At 41.8% G+C, this 25303-nt stretch overlaps 1 protein-coding gene across 1 annotated transcript in view; it reads right to left on the reverse strand.

The window, feature by feature from the left end:
* Positions 1-25303, reverse strand: part of SPAG16 (sperm associated antigen 16) — a 441575-nt gene that overhangs the window by 191525 nt on the left and 224747 nt on the right. The window contains exon 11 of the mRNA XM_081002681.1: positions 3681-3807. Coding sequence (XP_080858807.1) covers positions 3681-3807 — 127 coding nt within the window. The remainder of the gene's footprint in view (positions 1-3680; positions 3808-25303) is intronic.

The following is a 25303-nucleotide window of genomic DNA, read 5'->3' on the forward strand; positions in this document are numbered from 1 at the left end:
TCACATTTCACATTCTCTGTGTTATGTACTGAAGTTCTCACCCTGGGCCAGCAGCCCCCTGGATACTGTAGGTAGTTTTCACTCAGGTCCACATATGCAAATAAGGGATTGAAAGTGACGTTCAGTGATTGGATAGTTACAGAAAGTGTTACAGTTGCATTGCAGTGGAGCTCTATATAAGCAGGCTGGCTGAACCCTTCAGTTCTGTTCTGGCCTGTGAATAAACAGGAGCTGTTTGAAGAATCGCTGTGTCGTCTTATATGTTCACCCACAATTTAACACTCTAAAAAATTCCTTAATTTATTCTCAATCCCATAGTTAACCTGCGTACGCCTGGAAGGATTTAAAAGAGTGAACTACATTTTTAAAAAGACTGATTGGAGACATAGACAAGTGAGAAAGAAAGATACACAAATCCAGTTAAGACTAGCAATGATATCATAGCATGGTTCATCAAGTCCAAACCCCAGCAATGCAGAAATCTCAGCTAAAGCATCCATGACAGATGGCCATCCAGTCTCTGCTTAAACCCCCCTCCCAAGGAAGGGCAGTCCACAAGCTCCCCAGGAAGACCATTCCACTCAAGGGTGAAATGACCCACAACTTATTAGAGTGAACAATGATACCCACATTTAAGCTGAAAACTTATTGTTGCTTTCTAAATCTTGTTCTTATTTTTCTATTTGGCATTTTCTCTTAGTATAATTTAAATAAAATGTTATTGTTTAAGGAAGGTTATTTATAGAGCCTATAAGCCAACACAGATATATCACATAAAGGTTCAATGAAGTCATCACATTCATGGTTAAAGTAGAAAAAGTACAGCGTGGAATGATTTAGCAAACCACAGTCTGAGATATGCCAACAAACCAGAATTAGAAACCATAATGTGAAGTGGGTTTGTAGAACATGGTTTCTTACGATGCCTAATGTATCTAACAATAGTTACAGCCACTGCTTCATCATCAGAGGCTGCTGCATGTTGCAGAAAGAAGTAAATATAAGAGGCTGTGTACTTAAGGAACAGATATTAGCCTGGTTCACACAACTAATTAAGTCAAACCTTGGCTGAGCAAAACCACATGTGCATGTGGGTTCATCTGCTTTACTCCTTCCTGGCCCTTTTACTGTCAGGTAGGGATGGTGACAAAATTTGTTAAAAGTAAGCAGAATAGCAAGTTTTGACAGAGCTTGGCTGCTCATGCACAAAACGATCTCCTGCCATACACGTGAGAGCTTGTGAGCGCTCTTTGATACCAATCTTTTGATAACTTTTTCACCCCGTATTTCTCATCACTGTTTTCAGTCTCTGAGCTTAAGATCGTCACTCTGCTCATCTCACTGTCATTATTTCTGTGGTCCTCGTCTGATCCAGCCAGAGTAAACATGTATTGGAACTATGTGTGTGCTCTGTCTGTTATATCTAGGCGATGATTTCTTAATATGCTGTGCCATGCATTGGCATTACACAACAAATTTACAGAATGCTTTTTTAAAATGCAGATTCTCTCCTGATGTGACTGTCAGCAATCAGCAGCATGCATTGTCAAAAGCAGAAAGAAGACTTAGTATTTCTTATGTGAAGATGCCATTCTGTCATGCATTCATTTCATTTGCAACATACACACCCTTTTCTGCTTGGAAAGGCAGCCAGCTACCAGCCACAGTTAGAGTTTCAGACAGTAAAACAATTTTTACTGAAGTGATCTGAATTCAGGCAAATAGAACAGTTAAAAGATTAAGTGTCCATCTCTGAGCAGGGTGGGGTGGGGTAGGTGTAGTGAGTGGGGGCAATGACTGTGGCTGGTACTTTAAGTAATCATACAAAAGAAGAAAAGACTACCCAGACCATGACAAATATTGATTAGGGACTTCTGCACAGACCAGTTCCCCGCTAGGCAATTCACAACCACATTGTTGTCACTAATGTCCTCACTAATATGACCCACTTCATTTCTTGCCAGAGAACCCCAAGTACCCATGAAACAGCAACTCTATTCCATCTACATGGATTCTTGGCCCAGATTGTTTCAGGCCAAAGGCCACAGTTCTGCCATGCCCTATGCAACCTGCTAGAAATCCATGCCTATATTTCAGCCTATCATCCTCAGAGTGATGGGCAGACAGAAGGGATCAGCCCTACATAGGAGCAACATCTCTGGTATTGCTCTTCCCATCAACAGCAGAACTGGGTAGATCTGTTGGGCATAGCAGAATTTGGCCTATAACAGCTCTCATTTTTTCCTCAGCAATACTTCCAAACCCTCTATTTCCCAGATGTCACTTCTTCCACCAATTTCCAGCTGCTGGTGCCTCTTATCAGGCTATCCAGGAGGACCTCAGAGTCAAGTTGAACCATGCCAAATACAAGGCCTATGCTGACCGCAAATGGCAGGCTGAGAACCCTCTTGAGTATGCTCATCAACTCTCCAACTGACACTGAATGCCTCTCTAGTAAAATAGATTGTAAGTAGGCCCCCCCACCCAGCAGCGTAGCTAGCCGCACAAGTGCCTGGTGTGGGGGCGTGTCCTGCAGCAGGGGGCAGGGCAATCTGCCCGTGGGGGCAGGCGAGCTGCCCGTGGAGGTGGGGTGAGCCTCTCCAACGCTTGGAGTCTCTCCGCCACTGCCCCCTCAGCTGTAGGGCGGCTGAGGGAGAGGAAGTAAGCAGGCACAAGTCCCATGCTGCCATTTCAGGCAGCGTGGACCCTGCAGGCGCCTAAGCCACCACATCATTCCTAAAAAGTTTTGTGAGCCCAATTTATTATTTTTTTTAAAAAAAACTCATTTTGTCACACACACACACACACCCCAGTGATGACGCATGGGGCGGACCACACACACCCTGCACACCCTTCCTCCAGCATTGCCCCTACCCTGATAACAGCTTTGCCCCTTTCTGAAAACCCTCTTGCTTACAGGCTTCAGCTACCTTCAACATAGTACATCCAGTGTTTCATCAGTCGCTCCTGGTTTCATCTATGCTAAATCCAGATCCAGAAAGATGCCAACCTCCAGCCACACCACTCATGGACAACAGGCAGGAAGAATATGAAGTGGCTCAAATTCTAGACTCATGAATGCATCAGAGACTCTTATAATGCCTCACTGACTGGAAGCGCTACCTACCCAAGGACTGTTTGTGGGAAGCTGTTCATGACCATGTCAGAAATTCCATTGTGGCTATCTGCACAAGCCAAGCCCATTGAATTGAGGCCATGGAGGGGGAGTTGGTGTCAGGACCTCAAAGTCCAGCAGCCTTTAAAACACAGGGTTGGAGGCCTCAGAGTCACCAGCTAAGGAGCCAGACCAGAATCAGGGCTGACTTGAGCCCAAGACTGATAGGCAGGAGTCCACAGAACAACCTCCCAAAGCACCTGGCAATGGAAGGAAACTTACAAAAAGTTGGTGTTCAATGTTCCGAAATATTATATATTATATAAGTCATGTTTACGTAAAGTTCAGTGGTCTCTAAATGCATAAGTTATTGGAGTCCAGAGAGGAAAATCACCTTTATTAAATTGGGACATTCCTCATTTCCCTCCTACTTCCTCCCTATAACTTGACATCATCCACTTGATTGAGGTATTACAACAGATTCAAATATTTCCCATCAAGCAAGCAGTGTGTTTGTCCAGCTTTTATGAGTTCACCCAGTTCCCAAAGCAATAAGTTAGCTTACTGTTCTGGCATCCCAAAGAGACAATGTCTTGTCTGCAGAGCTGGTGAGAATGATGTTGGAGAAAGGAAGAAATTCAATGCTGTTTACTGAATCCTTATGGCCACGAAAGGTGTATCTGCAGCGCTCACTGCAAAAGAACACAATGACATATCCTAAGCAACTATAGTGGAATAACTTGGCAATGTTTTCCAACAGGAAAAGGAAGCATAACTACAACTGACCGACAAATTATAATTTGGCATCCACACTATTCATGTTGACAAAAAAACCACTATTTACTTACTTACTTACTTACTTACTTACTTACTTCCCTGCCTTTCTACATAACAAGGCCACTAACAAGCTCATTAATTGTGCCAGTTAGATTCACTTGAGCAAACTATTTCCAGTTCTTTGACTTTGGTTTTATGTGCTACATTGTTCATGCACATTCCTGCATTGCAATTAAAATAAATGAATGTCATAGAAAGGCATGAAATGTTGATATTTCATAAAACGATGGAGCTGCTATCCCTACCTGTGAAACTGAAGCCCTGTGACCCACCGAGCCCACCTTACCCTAGGCAGATAGGGAGAACAAAGGAGGTTAAGATTTAATCCCATGAAGATCACTGTGTTTGTGCTACTATTAGCCTCATAGGAAAGTGATCTGCCACATTTTAATAGAAGATACACATATGGAAATAACTCTTCCCTGTTTGGCAGATGGGAGATGTGGGCAGGCTGTGTGTGTGTGTTTAAATGGAAAATTGGAGGAAGAAGTTATGTTACTACTAATATTTATTTATTTATGTATGTCTTACATTTATGTTATTTTCCCCTCTTAATATCCTGAATATGACTATAATACAGTATGCAATGATGATATGATAAAACAGAAAAACAAATAAATAAGGGGTTTTTTTTAAAGAAAAAAAGGCAAATGGATGCATGGCAGTGACCCTTCCCACATGTCTCTCTCTCCATGACTGTGCAAGAATGCATGTGTGTCTCTGTGTTGCATGTGCACACCTGTCTTTCTTTGTGTGAGAGGGGGCAATGAGACGTATGTGTCTGTGCTTGTGTGAATGTATAGTCCACCACCAATGTGCTTTACAAGTGAAGACTATCAGTGTTTCAAATTGCATAGAAATTTCTTTTTTTTTTTTTATAAATGATTTTTATTAAGGTTCCAATAAAAAGTTAGACAAAAAGACATAAAAAAGAAATACACAAATACACAATACATAATCCAAAAAAAGAAGAAAAACACAAAAAAGAAACAAAAAGCAGAAAAAAAAGAAACAGAGCAATTAAAAACTATATCACTTTTTCATTTCCGTTTTTAAATTTACTTATTTTCTGGACTTCCTCATACCTCCCTCTTTTGTATTCCAGTCCAAATTGTTTGTCCAGCAATTTCTTTTCCACTTTTTTAATCCCAGTCTTTAATCTTAATGTAATATAACATCCAAATTTTACCTCTTAAGTACCAAATTTCCATTTCCTTAGACTTCTTTAATCCTAATCTTTAATCTTACTGTAATATAACGTTGAAATTTTACCTCTTAAGTACCAAATTTCCATTTCCTTAAACTTCTTTAATCCTAATCTTTAATCTTGATCTATCTATAACTTTATCCTGTACAGCTGGAAACCACTTATTTTCAATCCAACATCACTCTAACATTCATTAATTTTGCAGTGTTTCTGTAGATAATCTTTGAATTTCTTCCAATCTTCCTCCATCGACTCTTCTCCCTGGTCACGGATTCTGCCAGTCATTTCCGCCAGTTCCATATAGTCCATCAGTTTCATCTGCCATTCCTCCAGCGTGGGAAGTTCTTGTGTCTTCCAATACTTTGCGATAAGTATTCTTGCTGCTGTTGTTGCATACATAAAGAGAGTTCTATCCTTTTTTAACACCATTTGGCCGACTATGCCCAGGAGAAAGGCCTCTGGTTTCTTAGGGAAGGTATATTTAAATACCTTTTTTAATTCATTATATATCATTTCCCAGAAAGCCTTAATCTTTGGACACGTCCACCAAAGGTGAAAAAATGTACCTTCAGTTTCTTTACATTTCCAACATTTATTATCGGGCAAATGATAGATTTTTGCAAGCTTGACTGGGGTTATGTACCACCTGTATATCATTTTCATAATATTCTCTCTTAAGGCATTACATGCCGTAAATTTCATACCTGTGGTCCACAACTGTTCCCAGTCAGCAAACATAATGTTATGTCCAACATCTTGTGCCCATTTAATCATAGCCGATTTTACCGTTTCATCCTGAGTGTTCCATTTCAGCAGCAAGTTATACTTTCTTGACAAATTCTTAGTTTTGGGTTCTAACAATTCAGTTTCTAATTTTAAATTGCCTAGAAATTTCTTAAGAAGTTACACATAGCCCTGTTAGATCTGACCCAGCATCCTGTTTCCAAGGGTAGCCAGCCCTATATTTCCTAGAAGCCGTCATGCAGAGCAAAGAGATAGTAACCCCCCCGCCCCCCGCCTTCTTATTCCCCAGAAAATGGTTTTCAAAGGTATATTCTGTCTTTTGTGGCCAATTCACAAGCGGGAGTTAACTTCTGTTTTGCAAGTCTGGAATGCTGTTTATATTTATCACACCCAGCTGTTTAAATCCTAATGGCAGTGGCCATTTTTGTAAGTCAATAATCAATTACACAGTGAATTGAATAGGTTATTAGAGATTCAGCACATCATTACATTTATAGCGTTAGAGGAGAGTCCTGGAATGCAGGCACCATGCAAGCACAGTACAGGCTGTGAGAGCTCATTCCAATTAGACACAAAGAAGCAATCTGGGGAAATGGCAGGCTGCATGTTCACAGGATATGAAAGGTGGTTGAGTCACATTAGCACAAGATGACCTGTGTGATTCCTTTCAGTTGTCACAGTCTGTGCTCCAAATTATAACATGAGTCTTCGATAAAGCCTGTATTTGTGGCAACAGTGTTTACATTATCTGAATAGAGAAAGATGTAGGTAAAGTAGTTTGAAATAATCAATTAGCACTGAACAAATTGTGTACTCCTAACAATTACCATATCATACTTCTGACAGAAATGCAAAGAACGAAAGAATGTGCTAGAGACTGCAGATAAATTCCTCTGGGGTAGAACAAGAAGAACACATTGATTTATATCAGACAGTTCCCAATAGAGAAATTGAAAGCTGCATCTTCAGGGGAAAAGACAAACCAAGAAAGGAATATATATTATGAGTAACTCAGATACGATGGGGGGGACTGCAGACAGACAGGCTGCAAGAACAGGCTTGTGAGAGATTAATTAGGTGTCAGCGCAGGGAGGCCCATTCAGAATCCCTTAGCAAGGTGAAAATGGACTAAAGTGATGGACCACGACAACTAAAGGAAGGAAGGAAATGATTTGTACGTTTCCATCAATAACATAAACACTTGGGCCTGTTTCAGCTCTCCCTCTTTGCCGCTTCTATATCAGTGTGTAGTGATGAGCAAGCTCCCTTCACTCTCTCCAGATTTAATTTACCATTCTGGTAGCTCAGTGACTGATATTGTTCTGAACCTCTGACTGCTACATAAAACATACTCATCTTCTTCCAGCTGAGACATAATTTAAATGAAAGTGTGCAGCCACACTCAAAGCAACTGCTGAAAAGAAGGCAAAAGTCTTATGATTTTCCACAAAGAAAAATGCACATTTTGAAGCATACCTCTGTCTCCCTGACCCTCTTCCCCTTCTGTCTTCCTTACTGGACAGAAGAACAATTCTATCAAGAATGGACAAAATTCTTCTCCCAGAGACACTTTTTCCAGTATAGAATCATTTTTTTACATACAAATTAATGCACTTCACACCACTTTAAAAGAGGCAAAATGCCCACTTACCCCCATCCCCACTAATCCCCCTGGCACACCACCCACTATTCCACCACGCAGCACAAAACCTCCAGATAAAAACCTGGCAAGCCGAAGGCTTATACTGCCTAGCCGACCTACAAAAATAACAAACCCATATCAGCACAAGAAATGCAAGACAAGCTAGGGGGCACTCAAATGCCCTGGCTAGCACACCACCAATTACATGCCCTCTTAAACAATCCAGTAGTAAAATCAGCAGCAACTAGGCCCTTGACAACCTTTGAAAACTTCTTCCTAACAAAGGGACACAGCAAAGGGATGGTATCCACAATATACAAAATACTGCTACAAAATCCCACAACCCCCCTCGACGTGATCAAAAAACAATGTGAGGAAGACATAGGCCAGTGATGGCAAAACTTTTAGAGACCGAGTGCCCAAACTGCAACCCAAAACCCACTTATTTATCGCAAAGTGCCAACACAGCAATTTAACCTGAATACTGAGGTCTTAGATTAGAAGGGGAGGTTGGCGCATCCATGTGGAGAGAGAGTGGAGCAATGCAGTGGTACCTCGGTTTTCGAATAGCTTAGTTCTCGAACTACTTGGAACCCAAACACTTCAAACCTGCAAATGAGTGTTCCGGTTTTCAAACTTTTCCCGGAAGTGGAACGTGCTCTGTTCTGAGTATAACTTCCGTTTTCAGAGTGAGGGAAGGTGGCCTGGGCAGCAAGCAAGCAGGCACCTGCTGCCCTCCAGCGCTGGGTCCCTCTGCTGCCACAACAGCAACCACCCCCTCCTCCAGCTCCGGAGGCAGTGAGTGAGGGAAGGCTGGCCCGGGGCGGAGGCAAGTGAGCTGGTAAGGGATGTCGCCGCCACCCCACCCCTCCAGCCTGCTCCTGCTTGCAGCCAAGTAGGAGTGGGATCGGGCTGCTCTGCTAGGCAGCATTGCTGCTTGCACAGGAACAGGAGCTGGATCGGGGCTGCTCAGCTGGGGAGGTGCAGGCTCCGTCGCACTTTCTGTTGTGGGGTTTGTGGCTGCACTACCCTCAAGAGAGAAGTTTAAAGGAGCCCCCACTTCCGCATCAGATTCCCCGCCACCCCGGGAAGGCAGCTAAGCTGAATAGCTGCTGAAACTGGGGAAGGTGGAGGCAGCCCAGAAGCTGCATCTAAGAGCCCCTGCATCACCTGAAGGCAGCCAGGCGCTCCTCAGCTGAGCTGCCCGATCCCACTCCTACGTGTGTGCAAGCAGGAGTGGAGGCGGGGATCTCTCAGAAGAGGAGGCTTCGTGCTTCCTAGCTGAGAGATCCCCGCCCTGCTCCTGCTTCCACCAACGCGAAGCCTCCACTCCACGTCTGACTCCGCTCCCAATGGCCCCGGCCAAAGGATGTGTAAGGCCTCAACCTTGCAGCAGCAGGAGGAGGAAGGTGGCTGCTCAGAACTCTCGGCGGCCCACCAACCTGGAAGTTGTAGCTCTGTTTTGCGCGCGCGCGCGCGCGCACACACACACACACACACGATGCCCCATCCAAGGCGCTTCTACTCAGACACAAGTTGAGCTGAGGACTCAACGTGCTGCCCTCGCCTTCTGCCGGCTGTGTGCTGGGCGGGCGTGCCCACAGAGAGGGCTCTGAGTGCCCCCTCTGGCATGCGTGCCATGGATTCACCACCACTGCTCTAGCCTATCTGACAGTTTTATGAGCCCCGGACCACATAGGTCGCAGCACAGGAGAAAAAGATCCCAGAGAACCAGGAGAAGGGGACGTAAGTCCAGGAGGGATTCCTCAAGTAAGTCTGATTATTCTGATCGTGACCACGAGGACCAGATTAGGGGTACTGGGTCACGACAGCTAGATTGCCTGGACTCCCAAAGTGGGTCTGGATACAGAGAAATAGGAAGCACAGGAGTGATAATGGAGCCACAGCTTCTTGTGGCGAGGAGGGTTTAGACTCCAAGGGGCGTATTAGGGAGTCTACTTTTAAGCACACAGACCAACCCCCAGAATTCACTTACGGGGGGGGGGGAAATATGTGAGCGCATCCTCAATGGTGAGTTTATAGACATGTTTTCCCTGCTGTCCCTGCCTCCTCTTATAGTATAAAATCAAAACCGGACGAGTGGCAAAAGAAGGAATAGAAGATAACTATTGAATGCAACTATCATAATTGGATTACTGTGTTTTCCATTTATGCAGGAGTTATATCCTCAGCCTATCCTGACAGAGGATGGCATCTGTTTAACTATCAGCATATCATCCTCAAAGCCAAATTGACAGCTGGGGAAGAAGAGGAGGAGTTTGGCTTTGATATCCCGCTTTATCACTACCAGAAGGAGTCTCAAAGCACCTAACAATCTCCTTTCCCTTCCTCCCCCACAACAAACACTCTGTGAGGTGAGTGGGGCTGAGAGACTTCAGACAAGTGTGACTGGCCCAAGGTCACCCAGCAGCTGCATGTGGAGGAGCGGAGACGCGAACCCGGTTCCCCAGATTACGAGTCCACCGCTCTTAACCACTACACCACGCTGCTGCCCTAGAATATGCAGAGGAGTTCAGAGAAAGGGCAGCAGAGGCCCCTACAGCCTAATGGGATATTAAGAACAATGACACAAGAACCTGTGTTAATGCGAGCCTTGTTGGTACTTTAATGAGCCTGCCCCAATGAAACAATGAATACAATGACTTCTCTTGTGTTAATTACAGGGAATGTTCCTACAAAGGTTTATGACAGCAGGTCTTGTGTGCTTTAGAACAGAAGACTTCTGTAAGCAGATAACTAGAAACGGTATCTTAATGTGCCTTAGTAAGACACATTTTTGTATGTACTAAAATACTAACTCGTGATTGGGGAAAAATCGATTTGCTATCATCTGTGACCTTGAAATACAAATTTTGGGATTTAACAAGGTGGGGGGTAGTGAGATTTAATTATGAGAGTCTGTGATCTCATTCATGTTTTTATTGTTAGAACTATAAATGAGACTTTTACTGATTATTGTAATGAAGGATTAGGGAGATAATGTTTTATGCTGTTTGAACATGTGACGTGCTATGAAAGTATATCATCATTATTTGCTTGTGATGAAGATACTCCTACATGAAATTGAAACAAAACCAAACAGAAAACAGCAAAAGACAGCTTTGAGTTCTATACACAAAATACAGGCAGATACAGTGGTACCTCTGGTTACAAACTTAATTTGTTCTGGAGGTCTGTTCTTAACCTGAAACCGTTCTTAACCTGAAGCACAAGTTTAGCTAATGGGGCCTCCCGCTGCCACCGCACTGCTGGCGCGCGATTTCTGTTCTCATCCTGAGGTAAAGTTCTTAACCCGAGGTAATATTTCTGGGTTAGCGGAGTCTGTAACCCGAAGTGTTTGTAACCCGACGTGTTTGTAACCCAAGGTACCACTGTATACATAATTATTTAAAAGAGTTCTGTTCAAATACTTAAAGTACTTCTTAAATCTCAGAATATGCTGGGTTGGATCCAGACAGCTAGTTGCCTTTAGGCCCAACTAAAATCAATGTGAAATGTTAGTCACAACAAGTCACACTAAATAGGAACATAACTTGCACCATATTCCTACCTGCATTTATCGTACTTCTGAGCAGACATGTATACAATTCTGCTGAAAGTTGGGGTGCAACCCTTTTGTTGAATCTCACCCAAGATCCTTAGGAACTGTTTTTAGAACAATGAATGTCAAAAGGTTGTTTGGAGGACGTTGAGCTACTGTGACTTAAATCATTGTCTACTGGAGTATGATATATGAGTATGATGATGCTATTGTCATCACTGCCAGAACTCTGCATTGGTAAGAAATTCACAAATTAAGCCTCTTGCATATATTGATCAGATGTTAGATGTAAGGATGAAGGAAGAGATTGTGATCACATCTGCTGGTCCTATCCTCTCAACATGTCTGACCTTCTATAAGATGAATAAACCCCAACATAAGCTCCAAAATAAATATGCTCCAAATCTGCAGTCTGTACACCCAGAAAAATGTTGGATAGGGAAGCTTCAACTAGAAAGCAGGATCATGGTTTCCCCAGCCATGTATACATCTCACTCCAACCAAAGCTCTGCAGAGGCCTTTAGTTAATGTTCCTCCAGCTGTGGCCATATAAATTCAACGGCAATATTGCATTTCCTTATTCATGTTTTCAAACTTTTATCATATGTATCTATAAAATGCCTACAGAGCCATGAGTTGTATTGGACAGGGTGTTGAACTGAGAGGCTTGGATTCGAAACCATACTGAGCCACAAAGCTTCCTGGGTGAACTCAGTCAGTCCCCCTCAGACAAACCTATGTGACAGGATTAATGTGAAGATAAAATGGAAGACATATGGGACTGATAAATAAATAACTTCATTACTGATATTTTGCCACGTCTTTGTCTACTTGAATACAAGAATGTTCAAAAGTGTCATTTAAATTAGCTATTCTGCAATGAGCCAAATATCTGTTTCCACATCTTTCAAATCTCTTCAGGCTCTTCAGGCTCTGACTGACGACATGATGAACAAATGCAAGAGGAACACAACATGAAGGGTCCTAGGTAAGCCAACCCAAACTCTTAATGTGTAGCTTGAAACAGGTAGATTTTCTTTGGACTGGATGCATATTCCACTTCAAATCAAGTCAGTTGAAGCCCATTGACATAGCAAGTATCAAAGCACAGACTTTGTGGGTGAGTGCTCAAATCATCTCTGTGAAATATAAAAGGGCTTCGTTTTTAGGTCTGTCATACAAACTTCTAAGTATGTTCAAAAAGAATAAAAGCTTGAAAAATATAAATTTTCATGAGTTGGAGCGGAAAGGTCTGAAGTAGGAATGTTTGTTCCCTGTATGTAGGCTCTGCACAATATTTTGAACCCAGATGGGAGACAACACATCCTTTTTTTATTTTATAAATGATATTTATTAAGCATTTTAAAATTACAGAAAAAACAAACAGACAAAAAAGGAAAAAAAACAAGGGAAAAACAAACAGCAATCAAACAATACAAATCGATAAAAATAAAAATCAAAAAACAAAAACAAAACACATAACACATCAAAATCAAAAAACAAAAGTAAACCACAAAAATTTAAAAACAGATCCAATATTGCCTTATTTCATTGACCTCCTCACACCTCCCTTTTTTGTATTCTAGTTATTAATTATCACAGCAAATCCTTCCCATTTTTCATAATATTCTGTCATTAAATTACCTTAATCTATTTTAACCTTATCTTACTATAAAAAACCCTAAAACTTAAAACTTATATCTTATTTATACCAATTTCTCATAACCATGACATATTCTTGCATAGTTCTTTTTAACATTTCTGCTAAAGCCAAATAATTTCGTTCCAACATTTTTCTAATACTCATTAATTTTACAAAACAATCCTAAATAAAAATTTTAAAAAAAACTTTCTTCCAATCTTCATCCAACGTCTCTTCCTCCTGGTCCCGGGTTTTGTCAGTCCTTTCTATCCCATCCATCTAGTTCATTAATCTGGTAATCTTATGTCCGAGGCCCTTAAGTCTCTTCCATGTCCCTTCCGCAGATCTTCTTCATATTCATACCTGTACTTTACTTTGTCTCCTGGTCCTTTCACTCGTGGAAACTCCAACTTGACAGTATTTTTGTCCCTTCTCGACAGATCAGCCCCTTTTCCATAATCCACACTGAACTCCATGTGGTATTTAAAAGCATGTTTCAAGGTCCCTCCAGAGTTGAGGACCCCCACAACCCCAAACTCCTCACGGCCCATTTCCAGACTTGAAAAGTCAAAACATCCCTGCATAGGGAGGTCTATCCAGCCCCCCATCTCCAAGCCAAACAAAACTCTATCTCTCCAAATCTGGCTTTTTCCAAGTTCATTTGTCAGATCCAACAACTCATGTTCCTGCTGGGCCACAGCTCCCTCCATCTCTGCCTCCCGAGGTCCAGCAACAATCTCCTCCCTCATCTGATCTGTCAGAGCACACTCCTGAGTTGATTCCTGGGTGGGTTCTATATAGATACCCACTACCTGTCCAAAATTTCTAATCGCCACAGTCATCAAATCCGTCTTCTCATGTAACTGTTCCAATAAAGCACTTGTCTTGTAGAAAGCACGCACCAGAGCCTCTGAATACATTGTTATACAAGGTCAGAAGTCTGTTCCCACGATCTTAATCTGTTTGCAGCTGCGAAGCTCCCCAGTTCAAATTTAATAACAGTTTCACAAGCTCCCTCTAGGGGAAGAACTTCTATTTGTATCAATCTCTTTTCTTCTTTCTTTTTTTTTTAACAGCAGATCTAACAACAAAGTTTCCTTTTTCAGATATTTTGTCAATATTTGTTCCTTTAAAATGCGAAAGAGAACAATGGAATCACTATGTTTCTCTTCTTTTAACTGTCTGTCAAAAACATTTGTCTATAGTCAATGAACTTCCCAAAAACGTCTGTTCTGACACCCCGCTCCCAGGTTCAAGACGGTGGAAAATTACTTTTCTTTACACTCTCTTCTGCAGGTTTAAACAATCCGGAAAAAATCCCCCCTCTTCTCCTGCTTCCGAAGGGGGTTCAGTAGTTTTAGATGATGAAAGTTGATCCTTTACAAACGATTTTCTAAACTCTAGTTTGCCATGTCTTTGCTTTAATCTATCTACAAGAAACGGAAGGCTGACTTCCTGTTTAGACCTTCCCGCTTCAGTGCCAAATTAAGAGGAATTTCTTAATCCAATTTTCCGTTCTACTCACAGATCGTTGTTTAAAGTCCAATTGTCCAAATTTGATCTGCTCACGGGTAGTTGTTTTTGTAGCCAAATTGTCCTAGGAAAAAGGTAGTGCTCTCCGGCAACGGCTGTGCGGCTTCGCTCCACGGAAGAAGCAGTTGACTCTCAGAACCGCGCCACTAGCCCCTCTTCGCTCCGGAGCCCGTAATGGGGTTCCTTTACGAATTGGGGGGGCGTGAAAGGTGCCCGCCGAGTCCCATGGTCACAGGCTTCATCCACCTGTGATTTTTTAAAGGGTCCCCGCTTCGCCGTAGCGTTTTCCGTGGAGCCAGTCCCTCCGGATCAGAGGGCGCCACCCCGGAAGTTGGGAGACAACACATCCAAACCTCAGTTCTACCTTCAACTGTCTTGTGGATAGGATCCTGATGATGCTGATATTGTTTATTATGCATCTTTTAAAAGCTACCTTAAGGCAGGATTTAGATAACTAAAACAGATAAATACTAATGGGTCAAATTAGGCTATTAAAATGGAAATATAATCCTAGATTAATTTATTTTCTCTGCCAACCTTGACATGGTGTATGAGATGTTTAAAAAAATGGTATTTGCCAGACTATAAAAAGCAGTCAAATATACCTTTGGGATTCACTACGATCCCTTCCTTTACTAGATCTTTTCAGTCAGTGGGGAGTAACTAGGGATGTCTCCAAAACTCCTAAGTTTCTTATTTGGAAAACAAGATTGGCCTAACATGTAATATTTGGAAGCTACATGCATCAAACACTATTTCCCTCATAAGTTAGAATGCCTCAGCATTCAATACAAATATTTCTGAATAATTCTTCTACAGCTTCCACAATTTTTAGAAAAGGTATGTTGATCAGAAACATCAAGAACTGGGCTACCTTAGCTGCATATCCATATTTATTACTGACAAATTCGTTATTTTCATGTTTAACATGCAGTTGCAAGTCCAGGCATTATGCTCCCCATACCCCAACCCATATAAATAAGAGACCAATAAGACTGGTTTGGATCAAAACAGGCCACAATTTTCCTGAATACAGATGAAAAAGGTTTGGCTTAGACACGGGGCAATCAAAATACTTTCTGCCCACCTGCCAGAAGTGATGTGTGGTCAATCTGGGTGGGGGTTCCCACGACTTACATCAAATAGGGTGACCCCCGCAGGGACCTCCATCTGGGGGAGTGCCTTCGGCCCTGGTCCCACATGGGCACACAGACATGACTACTCCCTCCCCCCCTGGATCCCTTTAACAGGATACCCCAGCATTTGGAGGGGCAGGGGGAGACTACAACTTCCCCTCTATCCAAGATAACGGATTCCCCCAATGCCCAACCGCTGAAGGAACAAACAGGTAGTACCCTGGATGCAGACTGCTTAAATGGCCAAATCCCAGCCTGCAACTCCATTCACCAAAGCAGGGTGCAGACTAGGATCTTGCCCCTGATAAGCAGTGGGGGCATAAGACCCCACCGCCTATCAGGAAGGGCATTGAAATCATTGTTCCATCATTGGGGCCCCAGTGGAGCCTCTGCCGTTCTGCAACGCTGCCGCACCAAGAGGGGTGAGCGGACTTGTGGTGGCAAATCAGTGGCCTGATTCACCATAAGAATCAGGCTCAAATGCCGCTGCCCCACCTCTCCTTCTCCAGCACTTCTGCCTCTTTTCAACTTACAGTGGCTTCACTACGTCTGAATCAAGACAACCTGCAGTTGGTGTTAACTTTATTGAAACAAGATTGCTTCAAACAGTAATTAATGATTACTGTAATTAATGATGAACATAGTTGAGACTAACTAATGTTTCTGACGTGGACATAATGAGAATAGACTAGAGCGGGTGGCACATGAGCCCAATGTGGGAAGAATTCAATGTAGTGCTATGGCAGGGGTCAGCAAACTTTTTCAGCAGGGGGCCGGTCCACTGTCCCTCAGACCTTGTGGGGGACCAGGCTATATTTTTTTTGGGGGGGGGGAAATGAATGAATTCCTATGCCCCACAAATAACCCAGAGATGCCTTTTTTTTTTTTTTTTTTTTTTTAAAAGCACACATTCCACACATGTAAAAACATGCTGATTTCCGGATAGTCCATGGGCCGGATTTAGAAGGCGATTGGGCTGGATCTGGCCCTAGTTTGCCTACTCGTGTGCTATGGCATTTCTGTTTGCCAGATGGAATTATCCCCTCTTCCCCCACACTGTTCAGCAGCTTTTCCTGATCCCACCAGAACCAATTTGGGGAGCTGCAGGGGGCATGTGGGGAGAAGAGTGTGGAAATATTGTTGCAATAGTGGACTCATGGGCTGAATCTTGCCCTTTGCTTTTTGCTCACAGTGTTCTCAGTTCTGTAAAACCAAATGCAAAAGAGGTTCAGTCCCCCCCCCCCACACACACCTGAAGAGAGTGAAAAAAGAACGAACTCATGTTGTGGGAGCAGCATGGACTGCTTCCTTCTTGCAGCAGATATGTGATGCCTCTCTTTTCCAGAAGCATTGCCTGGACCTACAATTGGCTACTGCTGTGTCAAACTAAAAATGCAAATGGATAGACTAGATCTGAAATTTAACAAAGTACAAACAACTAAATCATCCTTTAAACTGTGCTGTTCTCTTTTGTCTAGTTTTCTGCTCAGCAGTTTAGAAGACAAGAATTAACTCTGCCTCCGTGTCAGTGACAGTAAGGTTATCATGAGTTACCACAGCAGCTGAGATCAGCAATGAGATGCACTTTTCCCTCTAACTCTTCTGCAAGGCTTATATAGCAAATTATCCCTCTGTGTTATCCCTTCACAGCTACAGATTTCATTACTGGATTTCATTTCTTGTTCAATACTATTAATTAGCATTTATGTAATGTTTTGAGTGTCCAAACATTAGCTTGTTGCAATCCTTGCAATAGTATTAATTCTAGAAGTGAAGCTGAGAAAATAGAGGCTTGCCTTAGGCTACTGATGGTAGAGGTGAAATTCAGACCAGGAACTTCCTGATTTATAATTCAGTCTCTTAGGCTGAATGGCTCATATGAATTCAACAATGTTTATGCTGCAACAGTGTTATCCTACAACAATTATATCCCAGAATGACCAAAAACTCAGGGTGGTAGCCAAGTCGTATTGCAGAAGAAAGTTCAGTTATTAGAGACAAAAATATTTTTACTGTAGATTTTTGAAGTGGGTTGAAAATAATAGCAAAGGGTAGCATTCAACTAACTTTTACTCAGAGTAGACCCATTGAAATTACCATGATTAACTTAGGTCCATTAATTTCAGTGGGTCTACTCTAGTAAAAGTTAGTTGACTACAACCCAAATAATGTAGAAAAAATTTTCATTTTCTGGGGTTGTTGCTCTTTTTTAAAGAAAAAAAAGCTGCAAAACATCTCTCTCTCTCTCTTTTAGCTCTCTACTTCTAAACTGCTTTATTTTCTGATGTATAATATGTGTATATCGGTTTCTGAATGCCAGAACAAAGATAAAAAGCAGCACATGAATAACTCAACTTGCCGTTTGCACCAAAATAAAACCCAGTACCATTTATTCACATCTATCAGGCAAGATCTTGATTAAACAGGAAAGTCCTGCAGCAGATCTTGAATGGATGGCTGCCCAGTTTTATCAGGTTAATCCAATAATTTACCTTTTATCTCAATTTGCCATCCAAACATGGTTCAATATTTTCAATTGATGAATGTGTTGTTAAGATTTCTGGCCTGCTGACTTCAGCAGGAAGTGTCTAATCGTGTTTCAAAATTATTGGCAGGCAGGCTAGCTGGCCCTCCTCCTAGCACTGTTTTTGGGGCATGGCAGGGATAAACACCCCACACCGAACAGCAGAGCCAATAACACATTCTGAAATTATTTGACATCTACCCAAGGAATTCTGAGACCACATCCCAGCAAAAATCCCACAATGTTTTTCTTAATGGTCACAATCAACACAGATTAATTCCAGATTAACCAGAACTCAGTGTTGAAACTAGATGCAAAAATATTCATGTCATAGCATCATAGAATGTTGGAAGGGACCCAAGGTAAGGTTACCAGATTTTTTTCAATGAATCCAGGGACACTTTTCAACTTCCTACTAAATAGATGGATTTTGTCAGGGGACTGATTTGTAAATCTGGGTACTGTCCCCGGGAAACGGGGACGTCTGGTAACCTTAACCAAGGGTCATCTAGTCCAACCCCCTGCAATCCAGGAATCTCAGCTAAAGCATCCACGGCAGATGGTCATCGAACTTCTGCTTAAAAACCTCTAAGGAAGGAGAGTCCACAACCTCCAGAGGGAGATTGTCATACATGATATTTATTTATTTAATGGCATTTATAAGTCACTCTTCATCTTGGTGGATCCCAGAGCAGGGTAAAAGACAACCATAAATACAACCATAAATACTAAAAACTGACTTAACAGTTTTTGTTGTCATTTAGTCGTGTCCGACTCTTCATGACCCCCTGGACCAGAGCATGCCAGGCACTCCTGTCTTCCACTGCCTCCCGCAGTTTGGTCAAACTCATGTTCATAGCTTTGAGAACACTGTCCAACCATCTCGTCCTCTGTCGTCCCCTTCTCCTTGCGCCCTCCATCTTTCCCAATCTTTCTCTCTTAACAGTAAGAGAGACTAAAACCAGATGAGTGCTACATATCACAGTCAATACTACACAAACCAACACTTCAAATACCCAGGGCAGAAAGGTAAGCCTTTTCTTAGCAGCAAAATGGCACCAATGCTTAGCACCAATGCCAAGCACACTTACACCGGAGAGCATTCCACATAATAGGGTACCACTACAAAAAATTGTGCACAGAGAAGGAAACGGAAACTATCCACTGAAGTGGCCTGCTGCTTAACATTCCTATTAACAATTAGCTCTTACTTCAATGGAAGATATTACTTACATAATCTCCTTCTTGCTTTTTAAAAGGAAATAATTTTGCTGATGGAAGGAGTTGCTATGCTGACAATGAAGGCACATTCAAGGTATTTATAGTATTACAGTAAATACAATAAGAATGGCTTGTTAAACAGATGATGTTGGGCCACAACTACCATCAGAGGCAGATTTGGAGCAGCACGCCTGGTTCCACTGCACTGGGCGCTGAGCCTAGATGATGCCACAGGGTGTTGCAACTATGTCATAGTGAATGGAGCAGAACAGAAGGCAAGAGGCTGGGGGTGTCAAATTTCAGCCTCACACAAGGTGCCACTGAAATTTGAAAGACCAAAGTCTGCCTTGTACCCATCACCCCTAATCATTGGCCATGCTAATTGGGAATGATGGGAGTTGGATTCTAATAACATCTGGAGGGCTACAGATTAGCCACCCCAAATATAAATATAAATATAAATATAAATATAAATATAAATATAAATAAATATAAATATAAATATAAATATAAATATAAATATAAATATAAATATAAATATAAATATAAATATAAATATAAATATAAATATAAATATAAATATATTTGAAGTGTTTATAAAATAAAATGACTAATTCTCAAGACAGAATATTGGCTTTCCTGGCCTAGGAGCAGTAGGCAGCTTCTGCCAGCCTGGCAGTTCAGAAACATGCCAGTTCAAGTAGATAAAGAGGCACCACTGTGGCGGGAAGGTAAACGGCATTTCTGTGTGCTCTGGTTTCTGTCACGGTGTGCCTGTTGCACCAGAAGCGGTTTAGTCTTGCTGGCCACATGACCCAGAAAGCTGTCTGTGGACAAATGTCGGCTCCCTTGGCCTGAAGAGAGATGAGCGCTGCACCCCATAGTCGCCTTTGACTGGACTTAACCGTCCAGGGGTCCTTTCCCTTTTGCTCCACACCCTTCTCAAGCGCTTTTTCATCATTCAAATGCCTTGAACTGGGATAACAAATCTTGCTTGCATGGATGGAAGATGGGAGGGGTGTATGTGCGGATGCGGAAAGGTCTGACTTTAGAATGGAATATAGCCTGCTGCAAAAAGATAAGAATCACATCCTTTGTTCCACTTATTTTTGCCTCTGGATCTATGCCCACCACAGAATACAATGTCCTGTACACCAGAGAGTACTATCTAGAGAGGCTCTGTTTGAAAGTACTGAAATTACGTTTAGACTATGCCAGTCTAGGAATAACTAGAGCATTACCAATCAATGCCCACATGTTATTTTCAATACTCTTTATATTGAATGTTTCAACAAAACTCATTGAATTAGAAACCTGGACTTGCTCCCTAAAGTCCTGCTTGCACATGGTGTCCCCACAGCTGACTGCTCATGCTTACAGTTATCTGGCTACCTGTACTGAGAGTTAAATGGGTATTACAGGATCAGTAAACAGTGCACTTGCTAAGCCTTGCTTCTCTATGCTCACAACACTGTGTAGTAAAGTAAAGTTGGTAGTGGCAACCATTTATTAAAGAGGAGTCCTCAACTGTGTATGTTTGATGGTTGGGGAACCATCAGCTGAGAGCACTGGCTTTTTGCTATAGTGAATCAAAATATTTATTGGTACTCTAGGCCCACAAACACCACAACAGTTCTCTGTTCCTTAACTAGTATCAGTCCTTTTTTCTGGGGGTACGAATACTCCTAAACATTTTGTGAATCTAAGTTTGGCCTCATTGAGGGGCAGTATTTCAATATGAGTAGGAAAAGGAGAGTACCCCTAAACATATTTTTTTAAGAAAAAAGCACTGACTTGTATTTTTGGACACATGATCTGGTTGCCACAGCAGCAGTGCAAGGGACACCAACCTTTCATCTTTGTTTAAAATAATGGACTTTGGATACAGATCTATGGGAGAAGGAATATAGCAACTTGTTTTTACATTCTAATAGAAGCTTAGATTATTGATACATTTATTTGACAGAGTAAAAACCTTTCTGTCACAAAGTTTTCAAAACAAGGAGATTAAAGTGTGCATGGCGGCTGATTCACTTTTCTCATCAGCACTTTCCTGAGCTGGTGCTTTCGCTTTCATTCTTTTAATCCAATTGTACTCCACACAAAAGCTAGATATAAAGCATTTCCTTCTATTTTATTAGCAATTATCTTTTATTCCAATCAATAAAGAAAAGCATTCTAAACTACGGCAATGTGTGAAATTCAAATTGTACAGTCCTAACAAAATTAAAGTTATGATTTGCTTCAGATTGGCTGTTTATTCATACACCCTTTGTGATTAAGGTTCTTCATCAGAAGGTTCAGATAGCCAGTTCCATTCAGCACAAATATTTTGTCAAAAAGTTGTTGTTGTTGTTTATTAGATTTATATACTGCCCTTCATCACAAGATCTCAGCGTGGTTCAGAATACAGCGTGGTTAAAAATACAAGGTAAAAACACAAGTAAATTGTTAAAATCAACAAAACAACAAACCCCTCCCACAAACACATTTAAAAGGCTGTGGAGTATTAATCGGTCCCTATTACAGGTCCCAAACTGTGTCCCAAATTCAGTTCTATTTCTGGAAACAGGTGAATGCCCACTCTCCACCAAAGCACGGTGGGCTGCCTTGAGATACTGGCTCAAGATTTCAGTATTTGGCCTGGGGAAGGGATTATTAGTACATTTAACCAACGAGAAGTTTGTCAGCCCATGGCTGAAAACTATGGCCAGAAAAGCCATCTTGATTGGACTGCCATCATCCCTCTTATATCACCTGGGTTACAACACTGCCCTTGAATCCATGAGGCAAAGGCTCTGGGACATATCACATAGCAACCTACGATCCCGATCTTATGTAATTTGTAGCCCGGTCACAGCTGGAATCCAATACGGGTATGACTTTCAGATATCCTCATACCTTAGGAATTTGTCTGTACTTACCTATCGGCGTTTAGTTACCAAAGCCAGACTAAATGTATTGCCTTCGGAAGTGCTAAATGAAAGACTGAGAGGCATCCCTTATCAGAATAGGCTTTGTTCATGTTCTCAGGACGTCGATTGCACGAAGCATATCTTACTGTATTGTGGGCAATATGAACAACTGATCAACTGATCAAACCCCTACTGGCAAATACGCTGGGAAAATCTGAAGCCTCCCATATTAAATATCTTTTGGATGACAGGTCTAATGATATTACACTGGCCGTGGCAAAGTTTCTTTTGGAAGTTATAAGGAACAATGATCATTATGCCCCAGATAAAACAAAATGACTGCCTTGGTTTCTTCTAGCTGTCTGTCTGGTCGTTTTAACAGTATCTAGTTTTGAAATTGTTTTGTGGGTCTTTGGACCGCAATAAAGATTGATGCCTTATAAAACAAAAAAATACAAATACATTTCAAAATGCAAAATGACATATAACTCTTAAGAATAATTTAAAATAACCCCACCCCAAATAAACCACACCCACCCACGTTAAAACGCCATCCCTGTTGAAACCAGAACCTTAGCACAAGCGGGCTGGCCCATGCCCTCGTTCCACCCCTGAAGTCCAGCCCCCAAAGACACAAACTCCTTTGGTGGTGGCCCCACCCCCAGGTCAAGCAGGCTCTAGAGAGCTGCCCCAGCGACCCGTGCGTGCCCAGGTGTTTCCAATGCTCCTGCCTGCCCAGGGTCTTAGTCCCTGCCCTACTTGCACAGTTGCAGGCAGCTTCTGGTCTGGAGATCCAGTAGAGGCCACAGGTCCAGCAGGTGGGGGGAGATGGAGGTCTCCCAAGCAGCAGCTGCAGGCAAGTTCTAGGTTAAGATAGCCCATTCCATTCGGCACTCATATTACATAGCCAAAACAGAGATCCTTCAATATTCTGTTGTAAATTAGCATGAAGATACAGTTATGTAGTATATTAATGATCGTTTAATCTGCCTACTAGAGCACCATTACACCTTACAATCGCTAAATATTCATTATATATTATACTGCAGTGCTCACAAGTTTCTCTCTGTCTTCCCCCTCCTCCGCTAAACTTGACTGAAATTGCTTAGCTCTGTTCAATCGGCAGCTACTTGTGAAAACAATGCAAATGGTTAAAATGCAATAAATATCAACACTTAAGCACTTAAGTGAGTAAAATGAATTTCAGGGTGTTTTTAAATTGCTTTTCTTCGGAGTAGAGTTTAGTTATTTATCCCAATAAGCCAGATTTCAAGTGGGTGGCATTCTTCAGAAAAACAACCTTCATTGTATCAATGGGCCTACGAACTGGAAGAGAAATTATGAATAATGGATTTGCTGTGCTCTTTGACACAGTACCACAGCAAATAAAACTCATTCTGGTTCTTCTAATAAGCAACTGTTGAAGTGCAAAATAAAACATTCACCAACTATCTAACCTACAGGTGAAACCATTTTCATTAATTTTGTTTTTCCAATAGCTGTTGCAGCAGATGACTTCGTGGGGTATGACTGCCCATCTTTTCAGCAGAAGAAGTGGCTTTAAAAGGACAGTAGATCTAAAATATAGAAGGCATATTTCATTCTTCTCATCTGCTTGTCAGCTCTGAAGGAGATGATTTGTCTAAAAGAAATTAATGCAATCTATGTTCTGATTCCAAAAGATATGCTTGCATTGAGCAACTGAATTTATAGATTAAAAATTTAAAGAATAAGGAAGCAAATAAATCTGAGGTTGAGCTGAGCTGAAAATGTAGGAATGAATCAGTATGTTGGAATCCACTCACAATTTTTAGGAGAGACTATTTTTTGTTTCCTTGTCTGTGTCCAAAGGTATGAAGTCTGTTTCCAGACATAAAGCTGTTATTAAAGTAGTAAACGGAGGAACCTTTTAGTTGCCATTCAGGAGCCTTGCCTCAATGAAGACCACAGCTACAGTGGCTATGGTAATATTCAGAGTGTATAGCAGAACAGGGGAGACTAAGTTTTTTAGGGCTGAGGTAGCAAGAGATTGAGGAAGCCACAAGTCCAACTGCTCCACTTCAGGAGGTAATTCACAGATTTCACCCCCATGTAACATTGTTCCCAAGTATGGGGTACTATTATTCCCAATAGAGTAAATAGCAGACGTTCTCTGATAGGGAAGATGATAAATAATAAAGTGCCAGTGATTGGATCAACACAAAAAGGACATAAGATCAACACGTAAGAGGACTCCATTACCCACCAATATCATTTTATAGGTGCTATATTAATATTCTTGGTTTTCCGTTGAAGCTGAATGCTGACATGTGGCAGCTGGTGTATTCAGAAATTCATTGGTTCTTGGCTATGATTGGTGGTCCTCACTGTGTAATTTGCTGTCAAACATTTTTAACAATGGATTGTGATGGCACAGAGACAAACCATCTGCTCTGAGAGTAGGGATGATCCATAAACTAAACACAAACACACAAAATGGTTCACCTCATGGAGCACTTGTCATACATAGTTGTTTGAAATAGGCTCTTTGTGCCAACTATTTCATGAAAATCCAACTGTAATCAATTACCCCTTTGATTGGCTTATCTTGTTAAAGAAATTTTGCATTGATTTATTTTCATTCTTGGATCAGCATGATTCCTCAAGTGGCTTCTACTTTACCTGACTAGGGTCCCATCACAGAGTTGTTTTAACAAAGTCTGCATGCTGCAAAGCCTAAAATAATGATATACAAGGTTCTGTGTAGGACCACAACTCCCATCAGCCTCAGCCAGCATGGTCAAGGATGATGGGAATTATAGAAATTACATCTAATCCAGAATAAGGCAAGTAGACTGGTGACATGGAGCGGTGACTGGGACCAAATAACACCAGTCCTGAACATAGCTGTCAACGTTTCCCTTTTTTTTAAAGGGAATTCCCCTTATTCCGAATAGGATTCCTCGCAAGAAAAGGGAAAAGTTGACAGCTATGGTCCTGAAAGACCTACACTGGCTCCCAGTACATTTCTGAGCACAATTCAAAGTGTTGGTGCTGACCTTTAAAGCCCTAAATGGCATCAGCCCAGTATATCTGAAGGAGCGTCCCCACCCCTATTGTTCAGCCTGGACACTGAGGTCCAGCTCTGAGGGTCTTCTGGTGACTCCCTCACTGTGAGAAGTGAAGAGAAGGGAATGAGGCAGAAGACCTTCGTGGTAGTGGCACCCATCCTGTGGAACATCCTCC

This window comes from Podarcis pityusensis, assembly GCF_964106645.2.
Source record: "Podarcis pityusensis genome assembly, chromosome: 1".
NCBI lineage: Eukaryota > Metazoa > Chordata > Lepidosauria > Squamata > Lacertidae > Podarcis > Podarcis pityusensis.